The sequence below is a fragment of the Dendrobates tinctorius genome, unplaced genomic scaffold (genome assembly GCF_039654945.1).
Source record: "Dendrobates tinctorius isolate UK_male_01 unplaced genomic scaffold, ASM3965494v1 ptg000020l, whole genome shotgun sequence".
Classification (NCBI taxonomy): domain Eukaryota; kingdom Metazoa; phylum Chordata; class Amphibia; order Anura; family Dendrobatidae; genus Dendrobates; species Dendrobates tinctorius.
Genome location: NW_027361688.1, coordinates 20691950 through 20719285, shown reverse-complemented (window position 1 = coordinate 20719285; position 27336 = coordinate 20691950). Strand labels below are relative to the sequence as shown.

General features: G+C 42.1%; 1 protein-coding gene across 1 annotated transcript; it reads left to right on the top strand.

Annotated features, from left to right (window-relative positions):
- The first annotated feature begins 3258 nt into the window (after positions 1 to 3258).
- On the top strand, positions 3259 to 27077 carry ADRA1B (adrenoceptor alpha 1B). Its single transcript, XM_073567854.1, has 2 exons — positions 3259 to 4507; positions 21511 to 27077. Exons 1-2 carry the CDS (start codon positions 3565 to 3567, stop codon positions 21993 to 21995), a joined length of 1428 nt encoding a protein of 475 aa, XP_073423955.1. The 5' UTR covers positions 3259 to 3564; the 3' UTR covers positions 21996 to 27077.
- Positions 27078 to 27336: the final 259 nt, after the last annotated feature.

The window sequence follows — 27336 nt, the reverse complement described above, 5'->3', positions numbered from 1 at the left end:
GCTGGTATCTACTCTCTCGTTCTCTTTTTATGCTGTGCAATGACAGTGCGCTCTATTTACGGCTCACCTTTTATGATCAGAGCGAGCGAGATAGTGCACTATCATTGTGCAGTGTGAATAGAACAGTGCACAGTGACAGGAATCTACTGAGCATCCATCGAAATTGGCAACTGATGCATGCTCAGTAGAGCAGGGACGATCACTACCCCTGAAATGGAGGTCACTGATGACACTTTGTTTCAGGAAGGTGGCAGAGGCTGTGACAGTGACTGCAGCCTCTGCACCCTGAGGACAACTCATTTGAGTATCCCAGCATGCACTGAGATTCTCATATGAAGCATCATCAAAGAGGAATTAGTAGAAAAGTAAAGCAGTTAAATAGAGTAGTTGGGGAACTATAGGGAATTTTTAACTAAGGTATATGCGAAAAAAGATTAGATTTAGGACATTAAATAGATAGAGATTTAGGATGAAAATAAAATTTGGCATCAGACAACCTCTTCAAGTCCCCGGTTTTTGATGTTGCAAACATTTCTGCACCTAATAGGTAAATTAGTTTTTTTTCAGTGCGTTTTTATCGTGTTTTTGACATTTTGTTTTTTGTCTCTTTTTTTGGTACAGTCATGGCCAAAAGTATTGACACCCCTGCAATTCTGTCAGATAATACTCAGTTTCTTCCTGAAAATGATTGCAAACACAAATTCTTTGGTATTATTATCTTCATTTAATTTGTCTTAAATGAAAAAACACAAAAAGAATTGTCCTAAAGCCAAATTGGATATAATTCCACACCAAACATAAAAAAGAGAGTGGACAAAAGTATTGGCACTGTGCGAAAAATCATGTGATGCTTCTCTAATTTGTGTAATTAACAGCACCTGTAACTTACCTGTGGCACCTAACAGGTGTTGGCAATAACTAAATCACACTTGCAGCCAGTTGACATGGATTAAAGTTGACTCAACCTCTGTCCTGTGTCCTTGTGTGTACCACATTGAGCATGGAGAAAAGAAAGAAGACCAAAGAACTGTCTGAGGACTTGAGAAACCAAATTGTGAGGAAGCATGAGCAATCTCAAGGCTACAAGTCCATCTCCAAAGACCTGAATGTTCCTGTGTCTACCATGCGCAGTGTCATCAAGAAGTTTAAAGCCCATGGCACTTGGCTAACCTCCCTAGATGTGGCCGGAAAAGAAAAATTGACAAGAGATTTCAACGCAAGATTGTGCGGATGTTGGATAAAGAACCTCGACTAACATCCAAACAAGTTCAAGCTGCCCTGCAGTCCGAGGGTACAACAGTGTCAACCCGTACTATCCGTCGGCGTCTGAATGAAAAGGGACTGTATGGTAGGAGACCCAGGAAGACCCCACTTCTTACCCCGAGACATAAAAAAGCCAGGCTGGAGTTTGCCAAAACTTACCTGAAAAAGCCTAAAACATTTTGGAAGAATGTTCTTTGGTCAGATGAGACAAAAGTAGAGCTTTTAGGGCAAAAGCATCAACATAGAGTTTACAGGAGAAAAAAGAGGCATTCAAAGAAAAGTACACGGTCCCTACAGTCAAACATGGCGGAGGTTCCCTGATGTTTTGGGGTTGCTTTGCTGCCTCTGGCACTGGACTGCTTGACCGTGTGCATGGCATTATGAAGTCAGAAGACTACCAACAAATTTTGCAGCATAATTTAGGGCCCAGTGTGAGAAAGCTGGGTCTCCCTCAGAGGTCATGGGTCTTCCAGCAGGACAATAACCCAAAACACACTTCAAAAAGCACTAGAAAATGGTTTGAGAGAAAGCACTGGAGACTTCTAAGGTGGCCAGCAATGAGTCCAGACCTGAATCCCATAGAACACCTGTGGAGAGATCTAAAAATGGCAGTTTGGAGAAGGCACCCTTCTAATATCAGGGACCTGGAGCAGTTTGCCAAAGAAGAATGGTCTAAAATTCCAGCAGAGCATTGTAAGAAACTCATTGATGGTTACCGGAAGCGGTTGGTCGCAGTTATTTTGGCTAAAGGTTGTGCAACCAAGTATTAGGCTGAGGGTGCCAATACTTTTGTCCGGCCAATTTTTGGAGTTTTGTGTGAAATGATCAATGTTTTGCTTTTTGCTTCATTCTCTTTTGTGTTTTTTCATTTAAGACAAATTAAATGAAGATAATAATACCAAAGAATTTGTGTTTGCAATCATTTTCAGGAAGAAACTGAGTATTATCTGACAGAATTGCAGGGGTGTCAATACTTTTGGCCATGACTGTATGTCATATTTTAAATAAAGCTGTTTGTTTTTGATACTTCATGGTATTTGGCTTTGACAAAACCTTATTGATACAGTCATGTGCGGATTTTCTGCATCCAGTGCAACTCTATGGTGAAAATCCGCACAGAAAATTCAGCATTTTTCAGGTATGGATAAAGAAAGAAATACGTGCAAAACGGATGTCTGAATCAGGCCTTAGGGTATCCTCACACATTGCATATTCAGTGCAGATTTGCATGCACAAAACCCTCAGAGAAATAAAGCAACAGATAAGTAGATGAGATTCCAACAAATCTCATCTACACATTTCTAAAAAATAGTTCTGCAGTGGAATTGGGATTTGTTGTCCATTTATTTGTTCGTAGTTTTATTTGAATAACAAAAAAAAGACAAAAACGCAGCAGAAGAAAATTTAATAAGAATATATGTAAAAAAAAATAAATGCATAAAAATGCAATAAAACAAATTAAAGTAACCTTAACAAGCTATTTGGTAAAGAAATGGTGCTGAAAAATCCACAGCATCGAAAATTCTCACCCTGGCAAATTTGCTTTCCAATATGGTCACATTGCACATTTGCTACAAATTTTTTGGCGGAAAGTTCTACGACTGTCTCATTCAGCTGAAAACAACCCCATGAAGGTATTATTGGAACCTATATTCTGGTGCAGAAATTTCTGCAACAAAATCCGTAATTCACCCTTTGTGGAGAATTCAGCGCCGATTTCACCCTTTGCAAATGGAAAAGGTGAAATTTTTAGGAAGATCTATGGCAAAATTGTGTATAAATACGCTATGTATGATCTTACGCCGGCTGTGCAGTTAACCACTAAATGACTGAGGTGGCTTGAGACTCTTATTAGATAATACACTGCAGATCCCTCAGGTTATAAAGATAATTTATTAACATCCCTGATCCAGCCCTGACTGCAGATTTGTTTGCCTCGCTGCTCCCTCTAGCGGCCACTCCATAGAATCTGGCATTGGCAGTGATGTCACTTCTAAGAAAGGCAGCTGCTAAAAGAGATTTTTCTTAAGATCCCTGAGAAGTGCCGTTAGTTAGTGGAGCAGCATGTCATCCCACCTACAGCTCAGCCTTCCTGACCATTTGGAATCTGGCTCTACATCACTTGCTTGCAGATGTCAATCTGTTCCAGGTGCAACCTTGCAAAGGACCTAAGAAGACTCCTCAGAAGAAGAAGAAGTTGGGCATGTCCTTCTGCCATGACAATTTGAACAACTTCTCGTAGCCCTTCTTGTATCACTTTAAGGTGGCATTGCTTACTTTCAAGTTCCCATCATCCAAGCTATGGAGGACTCATTGAAGATGACTGGTGAGAACTCATCAATTCTGGAGACTTCACCATGGAGCAATATAAGTTCCATATCTGATAACTACACTGACACCAATGGGACTGAACCTATAGACTTTACCAGGGCTATGCTCCTTGGATTCACTCTTGGAGCCTTCATTTGTGTTGCCATAGTGGGCAACATCATGGTCATCATCTCTGTGGTCACCAACAGGCAACTGAGGATCCCAACCAACTACTTAATAGTTAATTTGGCCATTGCTGACTTGTTTCTAAGCACCACAGTGCTACCCTTCTCTGCCACCCTAGAGATTGTCAACCGTTGGATCTTTGGCAAGATATTTTGTGACATCTGGGCTGCAATGGATGTCCTATGTTGTACAGCATCGATTTTCAGTCTTTGCGCCATTTCTATAGACAGATACATTGGGGTACGTTACTCTCTTCGGTACCCCATTATAGTGACCAGGAAGAGGGTCTTATTGGCTCTGTTGGGTGTCTGGATCTTGTCCATAGTGATCTCCATTGGACCATTACTGGGGTGGAAGCAGCAGACTGTTACTAATGAGACGGGGTGTGATATCACCACAGAAACATTTTATGCCATCTTCTCCTCCTTGACTTCCTTCTACATCCCCTTGACTGTCATCCTGGTGATGTATTGCAGAGTCTACGTGGTAGCCAAGAGGATCACCAAGAATCTAGAAGCAGGTGTCATGAAAGAAAGCATGGACTCCAAGGAGCTGACTCTGAGAATCCACTGTAGGAACATGCACGATGGATCTCCGAACAGTAAAAGCAAAAGCCAACAGCCTCGCAGCTCCTTATCTGTAAAATTACTCAAGTTCTCCAGGGAGAAGAAGGCAGCCAAGACTTTAGGAATTGTGGTAGGCTTGTTCATCTTATGTTGGCTACCATTCTTCACCGCTTTGCCTTTACGTAAGTTCCTTTGCTTTTATTTTCATTTGTGGTAGTAGTGAGAACACTTGATTTCATAAATCTCCTTACAAATATCTTCAACTGGATTTTTTTTTCCTTAAATTGTTACATTTCAGGGGATTCCGGGGGGGTTTCTTCAGATGTCAGTGATTTTTCTCGCACACAAAAAAAATGGTCAGAGTTTGATCAGCATTTTGGATCAGATTTTCATCAGCGTTTGGTCAGTTTTTACCATCAGATGTCGGATGGGTTCACACGAGCGTATAAAAATACAGTCCAACTTTTCTTCCATATTGTCATCCGTGTGTAACCGTGTAGCATCCGTTCTTTTTTACATCCGTGCAACAACTTTTTTGTCATTCAACGTTATAAAATGTATATGATCAAATACAGTTTTCTAAGTTAATAATTGCAATGTATCCTTAACAACCGGATGAGATCCGGAAATATTTTGCACATTCATTAACTTGAATCGGCGAGTTTCCTCCGCCACACGGAAGAAAATAATGCAATGAAGACCATTTGCCCTAGTTCTGTCCATGTGATGTCATTTTTTCATGGACAGCACTCGGATTCCAAAAAATGGAGTGAACAAGTGATGTCTGATTTTTTTTTTTTTCACGGACCAATAGACTCGAACTGCCGATTTTGACCCTCAGATCAATACCGGATGTGTCTCAACTCTCTGTGAATTTGGAAAGATCACTTGGTCCGTAAAAAAAAAAATCTGACATGTAAACAACCCAATAGACTGTTCTAGGTTCGAGTTTTAGCCGTGAAAAATGCATGTAGAACTCGTACGCGAAAAATGGACGTCTGAATGAGCCCTAACGGTAACCTTGGTAAGTTTGACCAAAGTTGGACTTTTTTTTGGTCTCCGTGATTTTGTACAGACCATCCTGTCGACAAAAATACACGCACATATGAACAGCCCTATAGACTTTAGTAGGTTTTAATTACTTCTGTCCATGAAAAACTGATGTCTGAACCAGCCCTAAGGATCATATATGCTTAGTACGTCATCTGAGGTCCAAAAAACGTCTTGAACCAAAAGAACAGATATGTTACTTATCGAGTTAATGATTGGCTTCGAAATGACAAAGCATCTGCAAGAAACTGAATATGTTCCGAGAAATTAAGAACAATTCTTTATAACGTCAAAGAATATCGTGTTCTATTCTGGAATTTATTTGACACCGAAAATATATATATCTTTTTTCCATAAAAACTTAAGGCTATGTGTAGAAAAAGTTTTTTGAGATGTTTTGTTGAGTCAAAAAAAGACGCAAAAATTGACTAAAAAAAAGTAAAAGACTCTTCCTATTCTTTTCAATGTTAATCACACATAGGTTTTTTTCTTTTAAGTGTTTTTGTTTTGTGCCACCTAAGGATTTTAAAAATAGCAAAACGCCTAGTTGAAAAAAGGAAAAAGCATGTCACTTCTTCGAAGCGGAACTTGATGGGATCCACTCCAAACTAGGCACGGTCAAATCAAAAAGCTGCAATAAACACTTCAGAAAAAGAAAATCTTGCAAAATGCTTCAAAACTGCTTCAGGAAAAGAAAAACTTGAAAAATTGATCGTTTTTGAACGCCTAAAAAAACTTTGTCTGAACATAGGCTTTAGGCGTAATCATCAGTAAGAGGGCTCATTCAGACGTCCGTTTTGGTCACGTATGAGAAAAACGATCCTAGCTTCATCAGTTTTTCTCTGATGAGAAACTAACAAACAAAAAGTTTCTCTATCTTCTCCAATCTAGCAATCCGTGAAAAATGGATAATAAATGGATGGCATCCGAGTGCGGTCCGATTTTTTTCACGGACCTATAGACTCGCACTACCGATTTTGAGCCAACAACCAGATCAATATTGAATATGTCTTCACAGATGATCACTAGGTCCATAAAAAAGATCAGGAGTGTTAAAAGCCCCATAGACTGTTCGAGGTTTGATTTTTATCAATGAAAAACACGTCTAGAACTTGGACGCGAAAAACTGACGTCTGAATGAGCCCTATCAGTAGGAGAACCTGTTTGAGAAGTTGGGTGCAGTCTTCTAAGATCTTCATATTCGCAGATTTTCCGCTTGTAAAATCCACAACCTTTCAATGTACCATTAAAGTGGATGAGTTTTAACTTAATCTGATCCACTTGCTGCTTTATTTTTTGCTTTTTGATGAGGAATCCATGCGGAAATAGTGTTATGGTGCATTTTTTAAAAACTGCAGCTCATCTTTTTGGGTAGCGGAAACGCAATTTTTTTTTTACTAGGTTTGGTGCAAATCAGTTAGCACAATCCAGTCCACTGGCCACGGAATCGGTCTGTGGACAGGAGCGGTAAAACCGCCTCTTACCCGCCGGCATCTAAGGCTCTTCTCTTGATTGGTCTGCCTGGAGCGACGTCACATGTGCATCATGCTGCAACGATGACACTTTGCCAGGCCGGCAAATCAAAAGAAGAGTCACATATGCTTTCAGATAAGAGGCGCTAACTCTTGTGTGACTACTGTACCAGTCTCGGTTTTCGTGCAGAATTCACGTCAAGAATTAAAATGCGAGTTCTTTTTTTTCCCTAAATCACATCTTTTAAAGAAAATCTATCAGCAGGCTTTTGCCATCTAATCTGAGCGCAGCATGATGTAGGGGCTGATAGTCTGAATTCGGTGATGTGTCACTTACTAGGCTGTATTGCTGTTTCAATAAAATCAGTGTTTTATCAGCAGGAGATTATCACTACTGGACTAGGTGTCTCATGCCTCCTAGTCCAGCCACGCCCCCAACCACTGATTGGCAGATTTCTGTCAGTGCACACAGAAAGTGGCCAATCAGTGGTGTGGGCGGGGTTATACACAGCTCAGTAATCCGAGTTCTGCTAGATTTTAGCAGAGAAAACTGTGATTGAATCAAAATAATAGCAGGTGACACATCATTGGAATCAGGGTCTCAGCCCCTACATCATGATGTTCCCAGATTACATAGTAAATATTCCCTTTAAATCCCCATGTATAAATCAGCTACAGCACATATGCCTATTAAATAAGTGGTTTTTCAAAGATTTCCATTGTCTGAAAATGCCAAAAAAGAAATCTTCAAGATGTCATTTTTATCCTGTAAAATCATAGAATTTTGGTAAAATTATATTTTTCGTCCATGTTCTCTCAAGTAGCTAATGATTGACGGACCTTTGCAGAGATTTACGAAGGTTCTTAATTAACCCCTGACATACAGTCAGATGATATTTTCTCCTCTATTTACCAAATAAAGGTAGAAGTTCAGATGTCGGGCATTATTAATGGTCACGTAGGATGATGGTATTATTAAGGGTTCCCGTCATTTCTCATGCACGGTTCTGGGACGGAGGTTAAGCAGTGCATAGAAGCTGGTGGATGGTGACGGATCTATTACTCATGTGTAGGAACGGATTCTCACGGGCCATTTATATAAAAAAAAATATTGCTAGAGAAAGTAAAGTTCATAATTTCCTAAATCACGAGTATCCAGTTGTTGCAAAATCTTCTCATGCCGTGCCGCAGGGTGGCCGACATAGGAAGACTTAAAGGGGTTGTCCATGTTTGCGCACCCATAGACTTGAATGCGCGAGTCTCATCCGATTTACGCAATTTTTTTTCACATGCAGATTTGGTCAATGAAAAAAATCGCTAATTTGCACTGCCCTATTGAATAACATTGGTTCATTTTTTTTAATAAACAGCACTTGTACCAAAAATACGGTCGCGTGAACCAGCCCTAACAAGTCCGCTGGGTTTACATATGTATTTTGATGAAGATTTTCAGTTTAAAATCTGCATCAAGTTTTCCATATAATTCACATGCAGGATTTTCACACCTGTAAAATTTTGGCCTTGCTCCCACTTGTGTATAAAATCGGCATGGGCAATGAAAGAAAAAAATCACATTGCAATGTTATTCAAGGAGTCAGTGCTCATCTGAAAGTTTTTCCTTAGCTGAAATTAGACTGAAGATAAATTTGCAGCATGCTGTGATTGACTGTGTATATTGGACAAGACTCGTCAATGTAAGACAATGGGTTTGAGAAAAAAAATTACACAGCACACAGACCACGCATGTGCCATCCAATTTTTACACACACAACTCCTGGTTTTTAATAACCAGCTGAGGGAAAGCAGACAGCCTTTGTTATTATTTTGGGAAGGGAACAATATCCATGGAGTTTCCCAGACTAATAATATCAGCTGACAGCTGTCGGCATAGCCTTTAATGGTTATTAAAAAGGAAGGACCCCCAAAAAATGACATGCTGTCCCCCCTATTTTTTTATAACTATCAGAGGCTAAGAAGACAGCTGGTATATTAATAGGCTGGTAAGGGGCCATGGATATTGGCACCCACCCAGACTAATAACATCAGCCCTCAGCCGCTCCAGAAATGGTGCATCAATTAGATGCACCATTTCTGACGCTTAGCCTCAGTTCTTCCTGATTGCCCTGGTGCGTTGGCAATCGGGGTAACGATTTTGGGGCTGATGTCAGCTTTGTAATGTCTGCTGACATCAAGCCCAGGGGATAGTAATGGAGAGGTGTCTGTCACACATCACCATTACTAACCCCATAGTCAAAATAAATAAACACATACACAAAGTTCTTTAATTGTGAAAACACTCCTCGACAATTACCCTCTTTTACCCATTTAATGCCATTCATACTTTTTTTTTAATGGTATTACATGGGTGAAAGAGGGTAATTGTTGGGGAGCGCCTTTTACAATAAAAGGACTTTTCTCTGTGTGCGTGTTTATTTATTTTGACTATGGGGTTAATAATGGGAGTGTCTGACAGACACCTCTGCATTAGTAACCCCTGGGCTTGAGGTCAGCAGGCATTACAAAACTGACATCAACCTCAAAACCATTATCCTGATTGCCAAAGCACCAGGGCAGAGCTGAGACTAAGTGCCAGAAATGGAGCGTCAAATGAATGCGCAATTTCTGGGGCGGCGGAGGGCTGGTGTTATTAGTCTGGGAGGGGGCCAATATCCATGGTCCCTTTCCACCCTATTGATATCATCCTCCAGTTGTACTTAGCCTTTGCTGGTTATTAAAAATAAGGGGGATTCCACGTCATTTTGGGGGGGTTCCCCCTTTTTAATAACCAGTAAAGGCTACAAAGACAGCTGCGGGCTGATATTAATAGTCTGGAAAGATGGATATTGCACCTTCCCAGAATAATAACACCAGATCACAGCTGTCTGCTTTCCCTCAGCTGGTTATTAGAAATAAGGGCGAATCTCATACCATTTAAAAAAAATCATTTATTTAAAAAGGTTTAAAAAGGCTAAATACATGAAAGGCACTAAAGGGTGCTAGTTTATTATATGTAGGGGGCTTGTGACATTAAATATCTTCAAGACAGCTATCCTAGTTATTCTATCTATCATCTATCTATATATAAAATTATTTTACTTAGAAAACTAGCTTAAATGACAGAGAATTACTGTATGTAAAAGCTGATGTTAAAAACGCATAGCATACGGATGTCATACAAATGCTACTTGATAAAAATCGCATTGTACTCGCATGACACTTCTACTTTTCTGGATCAACGTCGGACAGATTTTTTTAAACGCTAGTGGGAGCGAGGTTCTAGGGGAGGTTTTATCCACAAAATTTCTGTGACTAAAGTTCCAATCCAAACATGACCATGGGGCTATGTCTGCAGCCTGTGCGCAGATTTCTGGAAGCTCTTAATATTCTAAACTGGTACACCTGTAACATAGAAAACTCAAACTGTCTGGCAACCGGCATTCGTTTTTGTAACGGGGGCAGCCTGAGGCCATGTGCACACTGAGTCTACTTGACACCAGTGTACACGCTGAGCTTTTGGAGCAGAAAATGTCTTCCTTGGCATATTGTTTGTGTGGTGGGTTTGCCACAGCTGTCAAAACCCAAAACTTTGTGTACATATAGTCTAGAGATTAATGCGTGCAAAGTCTTTTTCGGAATCCGGCTGAAAAAACACTAAAAAATAAATAAAAAAAATAATGAATATGAAAATATTTTCTGTCTTTTTCAGCTTCTTCTAATCGCTTCAGGTTTCCCAAACCGCAAAGTGGTTAAAGGAAGTGACCGGTCCGTTCTTCAGGCGGATTCCACTTTGAAGCAGCTCCATATTTTAAAGGGAATTTGTCAACGGGTTTTGCTATGTAATCTGAGATCAGAATGATGTAGAGGCAGAGACCCTGATTCCAGTGATGTGTCACTTACTGGGCTGCTTTGTGCAGTTTTGATAGAATCTGCTATAGAGGTAACAATTCTCTGATTGATGAGCTGTGTATAACCCCGCCCACACCCCTGATTGGCAGTTTCATGTGTACACTGTCGGCAAGCTGCCAATCAGTGTTGGGGGTGTGGTTACACAGATTAGGTGGACTGCCTTGCACATGGCACCTAGTATTGCAGTGATAAACTCCTGTTCATAAAACACTGATTGTTTTCAAACTACGGCAAGCTGCTGTGCAAGTGGCAAATCCCTGGAATCAGAGTCTCAGCCTCTACATCATGCTGTTCTGAGTTTAAAAAGCAAAAACCTGATGACAGATTCTCTTCAACATGCAAATTAAAAGATAAAAAGCCATCCCAAAAATGACCAAAAAGACACTTCAGGAAAAAAAAACGCATTTTTTTTACTTGTTTTCTTGCTTGAAAAACTCAGCAACTAATCTTATGTCTAAACGACGCCGTGTGCACATACCCTGAGGGCGTGCTCACACTGAATGTTTGGAGCAGGAACTGAACCAAAGTTCCAAGTTTTTAAAAATGTAAGTTTTTGAGGATTTATGGAGAGTTTCTGCTCCAAAAACTGAAAACCTTTAGGGTATTTGCAAACGGCATCTTATAGCCGTCAGAATACTCACTGAGTTTTTGAAGCGGAAAACTGCAAGAGGAAAACCCCTGCAGTGGATTTTTTCTTCTTCGGCAGCATTTCTGGCAAAGAGCACAGAGGTGCATGCCACTCAGAAGACACATCAAATACATTAAGTGGCGGCAACTTGTGCTCCAGCATGATTGGCGTGGTGCGTGCATTCACTGCAGCAGTCTTGATTAATCGGCCCCTCAGTTTGTTTGTTTTTACTTTTGGACTGCATCTGTTATTACAGCTCAACCTCACTCTAAAGAATCCTGCAGTACCAAACATGACCTACAGATAAGAGTGGCGCTGTTTCTGAAAAAAAGGAGATTATGTTATAAAGCAGTGTCTACTTCACTAACATAAAAGATGCTTAAAAGTCAATGTAATAAATCTACACAAAAAGGAATACTCAGCTTGAAAGCAGTTATGTTCCAGTCCATAGAACACCCATATAAATAGCATGCAGAACCATCTCATTTAAGACATTGACGGCTGTTGGGTGTATTCATTAGCCGGCTCCTGCACTGTAAATACTGTAAATAATTAAAAACAAACCCAGCCCCCTGCTGTCTGCTTTAGCTAGACTGGTTTTCAAAAATGGGGGAGAGCCCACGCCATTTTTTTACAATTATTTATGTAAATATTTAAAAAAAACAGCATGGGGTTCTCTCTATTCTTGATATTCAGCCTTATTGATGCTGACTGCTGAGGGTTGCAGCTCCCAGCTGTGAGCTTTGCCTGGCTAGTTATCAAAAATACAGGAAAACCCGCGCCTTTTTTTTCTTTAATTATTTATTTACACCGCAGGAGCCAGCTAATGAATACTCTCATCAGCTGCTCCTGCTCTCGCTGTTATTAGTGGCAGCAGGTGTCGGATGATGGAAGTAGTAGTCCCATCCGCTGACACCAGTGACCAGAGGTAAACTTTATACCTCCGATCACAGCTGAGTGCTCACGCTGTCTTTTGACATCGTGGGAACTGCGGCTTTCTGACCGGCGGGGATGATTTCATTGACGAACTGAAGAGGTGTTTGCCGTGCTGTCATGCACATGACAGCGCGATAAACACCCGGGTTTCGGGCAGCCGAACCCGAACAGTAACACGGACTTCCTGGTGAAGTCCATGTTCGGTGTCTGTGCCCGAACAGTAGGTGTTCAGTATGGACGCCGAACTTTACGGTTCGGGTTTGCCCATCTCTATGTGATGTCACGGGTGACTGGATACTCTGCCTCAGAAGGGCGAATCTCTATGACACCCGTGACCCTGGATACACCGCCTCCAGCAGGGCGAATTTAAACAATGAAACGTGCAGCCGGATACACCGCCTCCAGCAGGCGAATTTCAATAGAAACACGTGTATCTGGATACACCGCCTCCAGCAGGGCGAATTTACAGAGATAAGGGAAACACCAGGGAAACTGATACAATGGAGGGCCCTGCAATAGGGAACGGGGACGTGGAGACCTCCTGCACTCCCCTGAGTCAGTGTCTCTACACTCCTGATGGTCCCTAGGCAGGTTCCGCACCTGGCGACAAGCAGGATGCCTAAAAACCCTAGCTCGCCCTGCACCTATCCCTTTCTAATGAATTGGACGGTGCATAAACTAATCCCACCACTGCACTAAAACACACATAAGGAAAGTTACAAACAGGGAAAAACCACTTAGCTTTGCTCTGTTGCTATTGCTCCCAACAACAGAGTACAGCACCTGAGTGCAGCTTTCCTCCTGAATAGCTGCTACTTCACCAAAGCTCTGTCAGAGCTGCAAGGAACTCCTCACTGTTGCTCCTTCCACACCAGGACTCTGACTGAGCTGCAAGGAACTCTTATCTAGCTCCTTACTCCACCAAGGATGGTTGGAAATGACCAATATCACCAACAGTGAGTGAGACCACCTGACTCTCCTTTATAGGCAAGAGCCAGAGCCATAACACCTGCTAGTGATTCTCGTGTAATAATACTAGCCACCACCGGGGGCAAAACTAGAACTAAAGACACCATTGTGTAATGACCCTAATGGCCACCGGGGGCAAAGCTAACTTTAAGCAAACAGCTTAAAGGAAAAAAAAGTTACATGTGCTTTTATCTGTCACAATCCATCATGGATCGTGACACTCTACTCATGGGATGGGAAAGGAGACAAATCAGGGTTTAACAGGAACATAGTAAGGTCGGGGACTCAGGCTTCTCTACTTTCAAGAGTACCCCCTCGGACAGGGATAGTTAGGGTCCTAGTTCCAGGGACAGTTTGAGATCCTTCTTCCTTAGCGAAGACTGTCACAACATGACAGTAGGTCAGTGCATTACGTCCTGTGAGACCTGCACCTATGTCAAAATCAGAATCCCTGCTCTCCTCCCTAGTGGAATGGGGGATCCATGCTTAGAAGACACTCATATTCCATAAATATTTAGATGGAAATACCGCTGTAACTAATCACTTTTTCCATCCGTGTCGTCCATTCATCTTCACTCAATTCTTATTAATCGGCTCCCACGCAGCTCTGACATTTTACTCCGTGAGGAACACATCAAACAAAAGATCAATTAGTAAAATAAATCGTCCACTGCGCCGACGGTGAACTCATCCAGTCCAGTGTGAATTTATTAAGAGGCGCACTCCTAGGGACCGAGATCTCATTGGTGCAGAGCCTTCACACCACTTAATCAATTCAGCGCATCATATCGGTGGTTTGCGCCTTCTTGTACCTCGCCAGAAATGTTACTCCAGCAGAGACTGCTGCCACAACCCAATCTGCCTTTTTAGAGGGAGCTGCCCAAAAGTCACAAAATTTCTGTGCAACTTTGAATTGCACAAAAATTTAGTGACTTTACGAAGAGTTTTCATCCAGTTTTCTGTCATAAACACTTTGAAGAAAAAGGTTTGTTTTATGAAGTATTCAACCCCTTTACTTCTAATATAGATGGGATGATTAATTAAGACTGCTTCTGGACAGGGCGGTCTAAATGAAGGGGGTCACTGGAGTGAGTACAATGCGCCGAATTCATTGGGAGCCACTTCATGAGCTTGGCACAGCGCCTCTGTGTGTCTTGACAGAAATGTTACTCCAGTCAGGGACTGGAGTAGTATCTCTGCTGTAAACATGCTGGCACTTTTGCTGAATTTGATGGGTGAGCATAAGCTTTCCCCATCCCACTTGAACTCCTCACCAGCCCATCCCATTTTGGCACAGATGATTCAAAACTGGTGTGAAAAGACCAAAAGTCACTAAAGTTTTCGAAAAAACTTGCCCCCCTAGATCTGGTTAATTTTTGTGAGTCCTGCTGATAGCAGAAGTGTTGTAAGCTGGTGTGTTAAAGGGAATCTGTCAGCAGTCTTTTGCTATTTAATCTGAGAGCAGCATAATATAGGCAAGAGAGCTTGATTCCAATAATAAGTCACTTACTGGACTGTGTGCCGTATTTTCCATAGAATCAGTGTTTTATCAGCAGGAGATTATCACTGCGACTAGGTCTCACATGCACAGCAGTGAGGCTAATTTATGTTACCCCGCCCCCACCAATGATTGGCAGCTTGCTGACAGTGCAGAGGAAACTGCCAATAAGGGGTGTAATATTCTCATATTCTCACCACTGCTACATCTACAACAGAGAAAACTGTGATTCTATCAAAACAGCCCAGTAAGTGACACATCGCTGGAATCAGGGTCTCTGCCCCTACATCATGTTCCTCTCAAGAGTACATAGTGAAAATCTGATTCCCTTTAAAAAGAGAAAGATGTTATAGTCAAATATTCAAAATAAGTTAGAGTTGCAACATTTATCACTATGCACAGAATGTATGACTGCCGGGGTCCGGTTGCTGAGACCCCCCATCGATCTTAGGAATGTTCTTTCTGAGGCCAGTGATTGGATCCAGAACAGATAAGGATGATGTGGTTTTGTAGACTGTATGTAGCCAGGAGCGTGCGGTGGGAGGAGGTGCTACTAGACATTTTTGATAAATCTAACGCACTATGGTTGGGTTTTCTGTACAGTAATAATATTTTTTGCCACCTTTTGTTAGATTGCAAGGTCCTGGGAGAGTTACTGCTGGAACGTAACAAGACCTGCGAATATATAAGTCCCAATTTATTCCCCCCCCCAATTCAGTAAATTAGAGATGGATCTACAGAGGTAAATCCAAACCAAGGCTTTATCGTATTGAGCCAGGAGGTGACATTTAACTTTCCTTGTGATTCATAACTTGGGCAAAAATAGATGCAAATGTTTGAGATCGTAGTCTACCATTACTTGCAGTGCCAAAGACAATAAGTGTTAACTCTTACATACCTGGTGAATGGAGCCTGTCAGCAGAATTTAGGCTGCTGTTTACAGCACTCTGCATTCTGTCAATGCAGTGCGGTCACTGTACTCGCACGACCTGATGATGATTGCGCAGAGCTAGAATAAGTAGATGAAAACTCCCCATAGACTGCAGGTTAGGAATTGAATTTTATTTGCTTAAAGGGGTTATTCATCAAATAAAAAATAATTTTTAAAAGGCTCAGACCGGTATAAAAAAAATAAAAGTGGTAATACTCACCATCACTAGTCTTCCTCAGCTCTGGCTTTGATCATTACCTATCCCTGCTGGTCTCTACTTCTTGGTCCGATCTCACTACACCAGAAATAGTAATAAATGCCTGCACAGCCAATCACTGACTGAGGGGGATCCCAGCTGTGATCTGTAATTGGCTAAGCTGGTATTTTCCACCACTCCCTGTGAATTAAGACATGACCAGGTAGTACTGACCAGCAGGGAACGGGAACGCTTCAGAAAGGGGCTCTATAGTGAGGGTAAATATTGCTCTTTTTATTTTTTTTTATAACAGTCTGAACCATCTGCAACCATCTAATTTTTATTTGCAGGACAACACCTTTAATCTTTCGCCAGTTTTTTGTTACCACATCTGAGAGCAGCATGATGTAGAGGCAGAGACCCTGATTCCAGCAATGTGTCACTTAATTTACTGGGTGCAGCAATTGTGATAAAATCAGAGATTTTAGATGTAGCATGCAGCAGAGCTGAGAAAGCTGGCCCCACCCACACCTCAGCTTTCTGTGTACATTATATATTGACACTTAGCTGCTTATCAGAGGATGGGGCGTGGTCAGACCACTTGGCACAAGGGAGCTAGTCAGGGCAGTGATAATCTCCCGGTGATAAAACATTCATTGTATGGAAACAACAGCGCAAAGCCTTGTGAGTGACACATCCCTGAAATCTGTGTCTCAGCCCCTACCTCATGCGGTCCTCCGATTACAGAGCAAAATCCTGCTGTCAGATTCCATTTGATTGCCATAGAATAGGAGGTCTAGGCACAGGGAGTCCACTAATTGCTGGAACAAAACTACAAGAGTGTATACTTATGAAAATGGTTGACTTCTGCCATACTTTATTTGGGAAGGCTGCACATGATTCTCAGACTCGCATTATAATAGTGAGGAGCTTAGTTTCGTAAGATCTGTGGGTGTCTCTGAGTACTAATTTCCCTATGATGTGTCAGAAGTCTTCTAAAACTGGAGGTATACTTTAATCCTTAAGATATATTCTCAAGTTTGAAATGTATCCCCTATCAATGGGATAGAGGATAACTTCCAGTCGCTCTGGGTGCACCAGCTGGGACCCCCGATGATCCTGAGAACTGGGGCTTTGAAGAGCCCTGTGTGAATGGAGTGGAGTTTGATCTTCCATTAATACTTAAGGGAGCGCTCTAGACCAGCCGAGCGCAGCGCTCAACTATCTCCAGTGGTTCCAGTGCGCTCGATCAACTTCTTATTAATCAAGTGGTAACATATGGGATAGAGCACAGCATTTCATGTTCCTTCCTTCCTTAGTATAGTACCTCTTCAGCGCTGCCATCCGTTCATCCGGGCCTACTCCTAAATCTGCTGACTCCATCCGCCTCGGGGATTTCCTGCAGGGCACCTGGGTCCAGCCACCTGCCCACCACGTAATTCCTCTTCCACTTACCTCGAGATGTCAGAAGACCAGGCCCGCTCCTTGGTACCTGGCCAGGGCCCTAGGTCCAGATGTTACCCGAACGTCCATCAGGGAACTCGATATGGCCTCCCACTGCCCATGCTGCCCCTAGCAGCCCACTGCAACTAAACTTGACCTTGACACTTCACTTCTCTAACCACAGGAACAGGGTAAAACAGTCCACATTCTTACATCTCCATGGTAACAGACTACAATCACATCTTGTGTAGTCAGATCCTGCCCTCTTTTCATCTGTCCATTGCTTCTCGATAACCTATAAATTTACCATAAAGAAGAAGACAGGTGTAAGGTAGTATGACTGCTGGGCCAGACTACATAAAGTTTGAGTGCCACTATGGAAACATATAGGAGCTGCGTGCACAATACGGTAGATTTTTACTACATTTTTCTTTATTTTTGGATGAATTGCACCTATTAGAACAAATATGCTACAGTTAGTGGACTTTGCAAAGCACGGATGGGGGCGTCATAGCTACCCTGTGGACTCCAGACCATCTTTTTTTAATGAACTAGTTAGTTATCATAGTCTATTTTCAACAAATAAAATGATATGTCCAAATATGGCAAATGATAAACAAAGCAAAAAATGTCATTATCTCATTTTCTCTGAACATAGACAAATCGTCTGATGTGAATCACTGCCAGACTGGCAGTAATAAATCATCCTGTTTTTTTGCCTTTAAACCCCGCAATCCAGTGACTTAATTACGCAGATAGATGGATTTACAACATTTCAACATTGCCACCTAGAGGTTCAAACTATAATGTGCAACACCGGCTTGTGAAAACTTGATCATGCTCGATATTTTAATAAAAAGAGAATAAAATCCAATTCACAAAGCAGTTTTCGGCAGAATTCTGGGATAAAACTGCATGAAATACAATAACATTTTTGCACAACTTCAATTTGAGCAACTTTTTAAAGAACCTTGGCGGACCTTAGGTAGGTTGGGGCATGTTCATCATGTATTTACTGAACGGGAGTCCCCTTTAAATCGGGGACGTCTATGGCTATATAATAATAACATCATCAGTGACTTCCCTTTCAGGGGCTGGACTGGTCCCAGCTCTACTGGACATGTATCGATTGTCAATACCGACATATGCTCAGTACAAGCTCCCTACTTATTGTGTAATATTTTTCTCAGTGCAGAGTGACAGTGCGCTCCCTCACTCTTCAGAAAAGTGACAAGCTGTCAAGAGAGCACTGTGTCAGTGCGCATTGTAAGGAGGTTTTGTCGCCATCAGGAAAGCAGAGTCCAGCCGTGCCTGTGAAATCAACGTCACTTTCGCGGGGGGGGAATGGTCTCTATTTTTGCTCTGACAGTATGCTCTCTGTCACTATTCATAGGAGTCTGATAGGGAGTGCACTGTCACTGTGCACTGAGAAGATTGCACTGTAAGAAGATGAACAAGAATACAAGACAAATTACACCACGTCATTATTTATTTGCCAAAAACTAGGCCAAAATACGGAAGCAGAGTGTCAGAAATTACGTACACCCTTACAGCTTCCATAGGGACTAAGAAGGTAAATAGCAGCCAAGTATTGCAAATCAAATGCTCTTGATTAATCGTCCATCAATAAGTGTGCCCTCCTCTATAAAAGCAGAAGTTTTGGCAGTTTGCTGGTCGGGAGCATTCAGGCATGTGCTAACACAATGTCAAGGAGAAAATAAAACAGCAATGATCTTAGAGAATCATTTGTTGCTCCCCATCAATCTGGGAAAGGGTTATAAGGCCATTATTTGGAGTCCATCATTCTACAGTGAGAAAGATTATTCACAAGTGAAAACTATTCAAGACAGTTGACAATCTTCTCAGGAATGAACTTCCCAGCAAATTCACTCCATGGCCAGACTATGCGTTGCTCAAAGAAATTGAAAAAACTCTCAAGAGCTACAGCTCAGACTGTAAAGCAATGTTCCTCAGCTTCAGTCATTAGGAGTAGGACCTACCAACTGATCATGTTTTCAGGATTTCCTTAGTACTACACAGGAGATAATTCAATCACATGGGCCGTGCTTATAAATCCTGAATACATCTGTTGGTGAGTCTTAAGGCCTGGAGTTTGAGGAACATTGCTCTAAAGGTCTTCGCTAGTACGTTAAAGAGTTACCGTATATCAAAGCACTCTACAGTCACATCTGAGGCCACATATTCAAACGCCAAAGCTTGGCTAAAACTGGGTCATGCAGCAGGATAATGATCCCAAGCATGGCAGCAAATCTACATCAGAATGGCTGAAAAAGAAAAGTATCAAGAATTCGCGATGGCCCCCAGACAAAGGAGTCAAACTAATTGAAATGCTGAGGCAGAACCTTGAGAGCTGCACAGAAACGAACCTCAATGAACTTAATCAATGTTGTAAAGAAGAGTCGGCCAAAATTCCTGCAAAACGATTTGAGAGATTGATAGTCACACAGAAAGTGATTACTTCAAGTTATGGTTGCCAAAGTTGGTTCTACAGGCTATTGATTCACAGGGTGTGCTTAATTCTTCACTCTAATTCTGCATTTTGGCCTAGTTTATGTTGAATGTATCATGTCGCGGTATAATTTGTCATGTGTTGTTCTTCATTTGGGTTAGGTTGTAGTTTCCTAACTTTAAGACCTTCTAAGGACTAGGGCCCCACATTTATTATTGCATTAGCACCTGTTTTTGGTTTCATTTTTCATATTTTTTTACTGTTTTTGATTCCTGCCTAATTCTTCTTGTGGTTTGCACCTGTTTTAAAGTCTGTTTTATGTGTTTGCCTGTTTTTTCTTATATTCTCCATTGTGGACAGAGTGTAGGATTTCCAAAAGTCACATAAATTGGCGTAAATGTACTCCAGTCCTTTCCTGGAGTGTTTTTGAGTAAGACAGGTTTTTTTTAATGCAATTTTTGAATGGGGGTTACACCATTCACCCTCCTTACACAATCATCACTCATCATCATTGCTCGTCTGCAACTTTTTCCAGCCACAGTATAATATTAAGATCACAATTTTACCATAAAGCTGAGCCTAAGGCCTCTTTCACACTTCCGTTTTTGACAATCAGTCAAGATCCGCCAATTTTGAAAAAAAACAGATCCGCCATTTTTGTTTGCGGATCCGTTTTTTTCCCCATTGACTTTCATTATTGGCGGATCTTGACGGATTGCCGTCCGTTGCATCCGTTGCATCTCTCTCTCTCTCCTCTTCCTGGCCAGCGGTTCCTTTAAAATTCCTCATTTTGCGGATCCGTCAAAAAACGAATCCTGTGGCATCCGTTCACATCAGTTAACAAGGGATCCGCTTCTCCACCTTTTTGGCGGATTGTAACTGACACAAAAAACTGAAGTGTGAAAGAGGCCTAAGGGCGCAGCCAGACCACCGTACAAATTGGACCAAGATCGGTCTGCAATGCACGGACTGGCCGGTGGGTCTCCCGACCCGAGTGTGACAGCTTTATATAAATATATGAAGCTGCCAAGCTCAGGTCGGGAGACCCTCTGGCCGGTCTGTTCATTGCAGTCCGATCTTGGTCTGATTTATGCAGTTGACCGACTTTGCCCTTAGTGTTTGGTCAGAGCAGAAGTTTCTATTTCAGAATGGTTTTCTTCGATTCTAGCACATATATGGGAGTCCTGTATGCCCCGATAGGTGGTGGAGTAATCTATGAATGGATAAATGTCCCCATATGAATTTGCAAAATTGAATATATTTGAGGACCTCGAGAACAGTTAACATATGCTTACAAGGGCAGGCTAGATAATCTACTTTTCTTTGAAGGCTTCATGACCAGTGAGATGATCAGAGGGTGTACTGTTGCTGGGACCCTCAGGGATCAGCTCTGTGTTGGGCACTGATCTGTTTCCATACTGCGCCACACTAGGAGAAATAAAACTTTGACCCATTACCATTAACATAAATGAACTGTAGACGTAATTCGTCTTGGACATGTTGAGTCCTCCAGAAAGAGAGACGCTCCTTGTGGCCTTCTGCTCTGGCTTATTAGAGGAGTCTTCTGAACATACCCATTATGGTGGAAGGACAGCTCTTAATATCCATTAACATTGAGCTGAGTTACTACTTACATGTCCAAAAACATGAATAATAAACCCCGAAAATGTTTTTGTTTATTTTCAGGATCACTCCATGCAGCATTGGAGCCACCAATAATCGTACAGAAGGTGATCTTCTGGCTTGGATATTTCAACAGCTGCCTAAATCCCATCATTTACCCCTGTTCTAGTAAAGAGTTTAAGAGAGCCTTCATACGTATCCTAAAATGTCAATGGGGAAACAGAAGACAATCAGTTATGCGGAAAACCCAGCTACATCATCGGAGTAGCAGCACCTACACCCATTCAAGGAAAGAATCCCTGGATGAAAGGAACTTTATGAACGGCAGCCAGAAAACTGTGGTATCTGTCGCTCACAGCCCAGGCTATATGAAAAAAGTACCTCTCAAGGAGAGCAGTGCCAATGACTGGAAACCTTGCTACATACCGGCGGAGGCAGATCAAAAACAGATAGGAGAACACAAGGAACAGGACAAAGCGAACAATGCCTTCACTTTCCCAAGTCCGTCGGACTATGGCGTGCACGGCACAGGCTCCAAAACTACTTGAGATCCTCTTGAAGGTCTAAAAATTGAAAATAAGTTTCAAGCATTGTTCTTGTAACTTTATCTATGGGCTGATTGTCCTAGATTTGATTCTTGAGAGCTGTAAGACGGCAAAATGGTTAATAGGGGAAGACAAAATAAACCTATGATTCGTTTTAGAGTAACTGAGGTGCAAGAGGAGAACTGCCGAAAAATCACAATTTTTCCATGTGCAGCGTAACCTTACAGCCAGCGATTGGTGCTGTCTTGTGCTTTCTTTTTCTTCTGAAAAGCTCTGCATACTGCAACGAATACAGGGAGTCCGCTTTATCTATTGATCTATGTACTGTATATGATTGACCGGTGGATCCTTCACATCCAAGTAAAATCACAATGGGATACTAAAATGTTGTTGCTTTGCTTAACGGTTGCCATTGTGGCTCCACGGCATGACCTGTATTTGGTTATGGTAATGGCAGTCATAAGTAGACATGAGCCAATTGTTTAATAACTAATTCAATTTGTTGGAAATTTCCACCAAATTTTGGATTCTAGAGAATCTAAAATGTTCAGGATTTAATTAGCATAATATTCAACCGGTCACTAGTTTGGTTGATTTTTTGGACGGTCTGGGAAGTCATTTGTCATATTCCTACCCCTCTCCTGTCCTGCAGCTCCCTGCAGGATCCTCCGCTCGCTACCTCTGGCCTCTGGATCTTCCGGTACTGACTCAGTCTCAAACGAAGATCGGAGAGAGTGAATGGCGGATTAGATGGTGAGCTTCAGCGGCAGGACAGGCAAGGGCCTAAAACAAGTGAGTATAATATATATATTTTTTAAACCTTTCCTCCCCTCCATTTACTTATGCTTTTGGGTCTGGCAATCGGAGAGGGGGACTTTTGGTTTCGAACCGAATTATACTTGGATGGCATCGAATCTTTCAGCCGCATCAAGCGACTCTGTTCAAACTTTGAAAAGTAACTATGGTGCTCCCTTAAAGGGGATGTTTTCCAAAAAGAGTGATACACCTGTCTAAATGTTGTGTGTGGTGTTGCAGCGAAGCTTTATTTAAAGGGATAATCCAGGACTATTTTTTTTTACTTTGAGCCTAAAAATACTATCTGCCTGTTCTACTCAGCGCCGTCTCAGAGCGGTCATTGACGGCTCCTGCTGGCGATTCAGTTGCTCCACATCAACAGAGCAGCTCTTTCTCTTTCAGGCTGCTCTGTCGGCTGGATGTGACTGCCATCTTCATGCTGATTGACAGCCAGCTTCATGCAGTTAAAAATGAGGATGAATGAACTCATGGAGATCAACATCCAACACTGCGGAGACACCATCACATGTTTCTCAACGCAGTGATTCTAGGGCAATGCCCCCATCCTTATGGGAAATATGTAAATATATGTAAAACACAAAATAGGTGTTGGCATAGGTGGTTTCCTTCATTGGAGACTGCCCTTCCCGTGGTTGTTCCTTCCCGGGGAAAGACCTGGCTAGTCATTGCTTGCGTTGAGAAACATGTGATGGTGTCTCCGCGGCTTGTGTTTTGCATATTCTGTTTACAATGACAAAGCGTTCTGAGTTCTCTTCGGTCATTTCCAACCAATCTGACTGCAATTACGGATTAAAAACACACATGTGACATGCACAAGTGTGAACACGTCAATCAGACAATGCTCACACCACCCACTAACTGAGATACAACAAGAAAACACAGAATGACAGATTTGCAAAAATACTCTGCAATAAAAAATGTCAGTAATCAGCAAGTGCTGGATAACAAATACAGGGTATTTAGTCGATACGTTTTTTTGCGCAAAAAAATGTACACCAAGCTGCTCCACCACGTCAAGGTAACCAATATCGAAGCAGTCCCTATCTAATGTATTAAAAACCTGAACATGTGAACAGTGTCTAATATGAACAGGATTCAGACAGGCCGCTCCCTAGTATGGGCTTGTGGTCTGAGACAGCTCTTATGTGCACGTCACACAAGAGAGGGGTGGGGTCTCCCAAACCATGCTAAGCAAGGAAAAAAAACGGATTAAAAACACACATGTGACATGCACAAGTGTGAACACGTCGATCAGACAATGCTCACACCACCCACTAACTGAGATACAACAAGAAATATGTAAAAATATGCAAAGCACAAAATAGGTGTTGGCATAGGTGGTTTCCTTCATTGGAGACTGCCCTTCCCATGGTTGTTCCTTCCCGGGGAAAGACCTGGCTAGTCATTGCTTGCATTGAGAAACATGTGATGGTGTCTCCGCGGCTTGTGTTTTGCATATTCTGTTTACAATGACAAGAGCGTTCTGAGTTCTCTTTGGTCATTTCCAACCAATATGACTGCAATTACGTATACTATAAAGGTTGTCCCGTTTCCTTTTCAGATTCATCATCTGTCTTGTTGCACAGTACAGTAGTCCATGGCGAAGTACAATATGGTATGGCTGCAGCGGTGAACAGTTGTACCATGCAGGGAAAGCTAAGAGCTATGCCACAGTCAGACGCTCCGTATTTGGTCAGTATTTTACCTCCGTATTTGTAAGGCAAAACCAGGAGTGGAACAATCAGAGGGAAAGTATAATAGGAACACGTCACCACTTCTGGATTTATCACCCACTCCTGGTTGTGGTTCACAAATACTGATGTAAAATACTGACCAAATACTGAGCGTGTGAACGTGGCCTTAAAGGGAGTCTATCACCCCCCCCCAAAATACATATTACTCTAGCTGTACAGGGATGTGGAGGACTTAACCACTATAAAATAATACTAACATTGTACATTTTAGTGGCACCTTGGTTGAAAAAATTGCTTAATTCCAATGTAAATGAGTGGGCTTCAGTGCACCATTACACCCCCTTAATTAGCATTTTTGGGACATCCCATGCTTCTGATTGACAGTGCTCGCTTCCCAGAGTGAGCACTTCCTGAACTCAGCCTGCATGTCCACCTGTGCGCACTGACACTGCCTGAGCCCTGCCAATTGCAGACAGTGTCAGAGTTGTCAGAGCAGACGTGCGCACACTGCCGCAGAGAGGAGAACACGCTCACACTGATACTGTGCGAACGCGGCTGGGATTAGACAGTGTCAGAGCGCACGCGCCTCCATGAGGGCTGAGTCCAGGCAACGCTCACTCTGGGAAGCTTCCAAACCCAACTTTTATCCCTAGAAAACGGAAGGGTCGAGCATGCCCAAATCAATCTGCCCAATTCCTTTTTTTCTCTCAACACCTGCTATTGGGGAGCGTTGTCACGTAATACACGTTAGATGGTCATGCTGTCCAGCTGAAATTGACGGGCTCGCCTGACACTAATCTGATATATATGGTACTGGGTGCAGTTTATGGTCACATGGGTATTCTGCTTGTTTTGGTTTTTTTTTATTAGGGGCATGAATACACAATATTCTGGTTGTATAGTTTTGCGTGTATTTGAATTATATTTATTGTGTGCATTTAATATATTTTAAAGTTTAGTGTTTTTTTTTCTGGTGTATTTAATATTACCCAAAATAAAAAAAATGTATGTAAATGAAGCCTTATTAGAGTGTTAGAGTGCAGAGGCTGGACAGACATCTGTCTGAGATGGTTTAGTTGTGAATCCTGCATTGAGCAGGAGGTTGGACACGATGACCCTTGAGGTACCTTTCAACGCTAACATTCTACGATTCTTTCCCTTCCGAGCCCTGCCATGCACTCAAACAGTAGTTTTCCCCCACATATGAGGTGTGAAGATCTGAGGTTTGGGGTTGTAATAATCACCTAGGCAGAATAGCAATGCAATGCAGTCAGACTTCCGTATAAATTGGACCACAAAGTTCGGACTGGCCGCGTCTCTCCTGAGTCGTGAATGACGAATAAATATATGAAGCTTTCACACTCTGGTCAGGAAATCTGCCGGCAGCCAGTCCGTGCATTGCGGTTCGATCTCTGCGGCCCATCGGACTGTGCCCTAATGCTTGGTGCCCATTTGTGTTTCTTAAAGGGAACTTGTTAGCTTGTTCATGCTGCAGACAACATGGTTAGCATGAATCTGGCTGCACGATGGCTGCTAGGTATATTTTGAAGGTCCAGCAAAGGACTACAGGCAGGGATCAGAATAGTCTTGCACCACTCCAGTTGATTGACAGGTCCCTCGCTATGGGAGAGACCTGTCAATCACCTTCAACAGAGAAGGCATAAGCTGACTGGTGAGGGTTGTGTCGGACTAGTCTCGTCTCAGGCTATGGCCCTCAGATGAATCTTCAAACTCTATTTTCTCTGAACGCTGCTGCACAACTACAGACAGGCTCTGTTCCTTACTGCCCATGGTTTGGGCAACAAGAATCACTTGACAAGTTCTCTTTAATTCTATCCTTGTTTGTCATGTGAGTAGAAGAAACACAGTGGCTCGTTGGCTGGGACAACTCAGACTGCTCGGCAGGTATCATGCACGTGCTGGATACCAGCGGCGCCCGACAGGACGACTTTTTTGGCTCGATCTGCAAAGTCTCCAATGGAAATATAAACATCAATACTGAGAAGATGACAAGCTGCTGGAGTTTGGAATTTACTGAAATTAGCAATTCAATGGCTATAATGTTGGTTAGGGCAGGTGCAGACAAGCAAATTTGTTGTCTGAGTGCAATCCGACAAAACTTCAGATCGTACTCGGACCAATGTTATTCTTTGGGGCTGTGCACATGTCCGATTTTTCACTCGGAAAGACACTGTCCGTGGAAAAAAAAAATCAAAAATTGCTGCATACCCGAGCCATGCAAGTTGATGAGAGCATGGAAAACATCAGACTGCACTCGGATGACATCTGAGTGCAGTCCGATTTCTGTCGCCTCACAGAAAGGAGAAGATGGAGAAATTTTCTTTCTCCGTCTTTTCCTCCTCCGAGAGAATTGGATTGCACAAACTCTGATCAGCGTGATTAGTACAATCGACCCGATTTTCTCACATGAGCGAATACACGGTTGTCTGCACTGCACTTATGTAAAAAAAATAGTAGAGTTTCCAATTCATTTATACATCATTTTCAGTGATATTATTGGATGACTACATTTGATAAATAACAGATGTAACAATAAAGTTATAAGTTTTGTGTAGATTGTGTGTCAATTATTGTGTGCAGTTTAAAATTTCCTTAAGCAATATAAAAAAAATTATACTGTATTTTTGCCATATAGTGCCAACATAATACTGCCGTCTTGCTCCTGGAAGAGATGCGTCCCTTTCATTGTTTATCAGGCAGTGTGCGTACTTTAAACATGAGTTTTAGCAGGTATTAAAGGGAACCTGTCACCTCCAAAAATGCTTTTTACCTGCAGATATAGGGTTAATCAGCAGGGAAATAGCCTGACAATG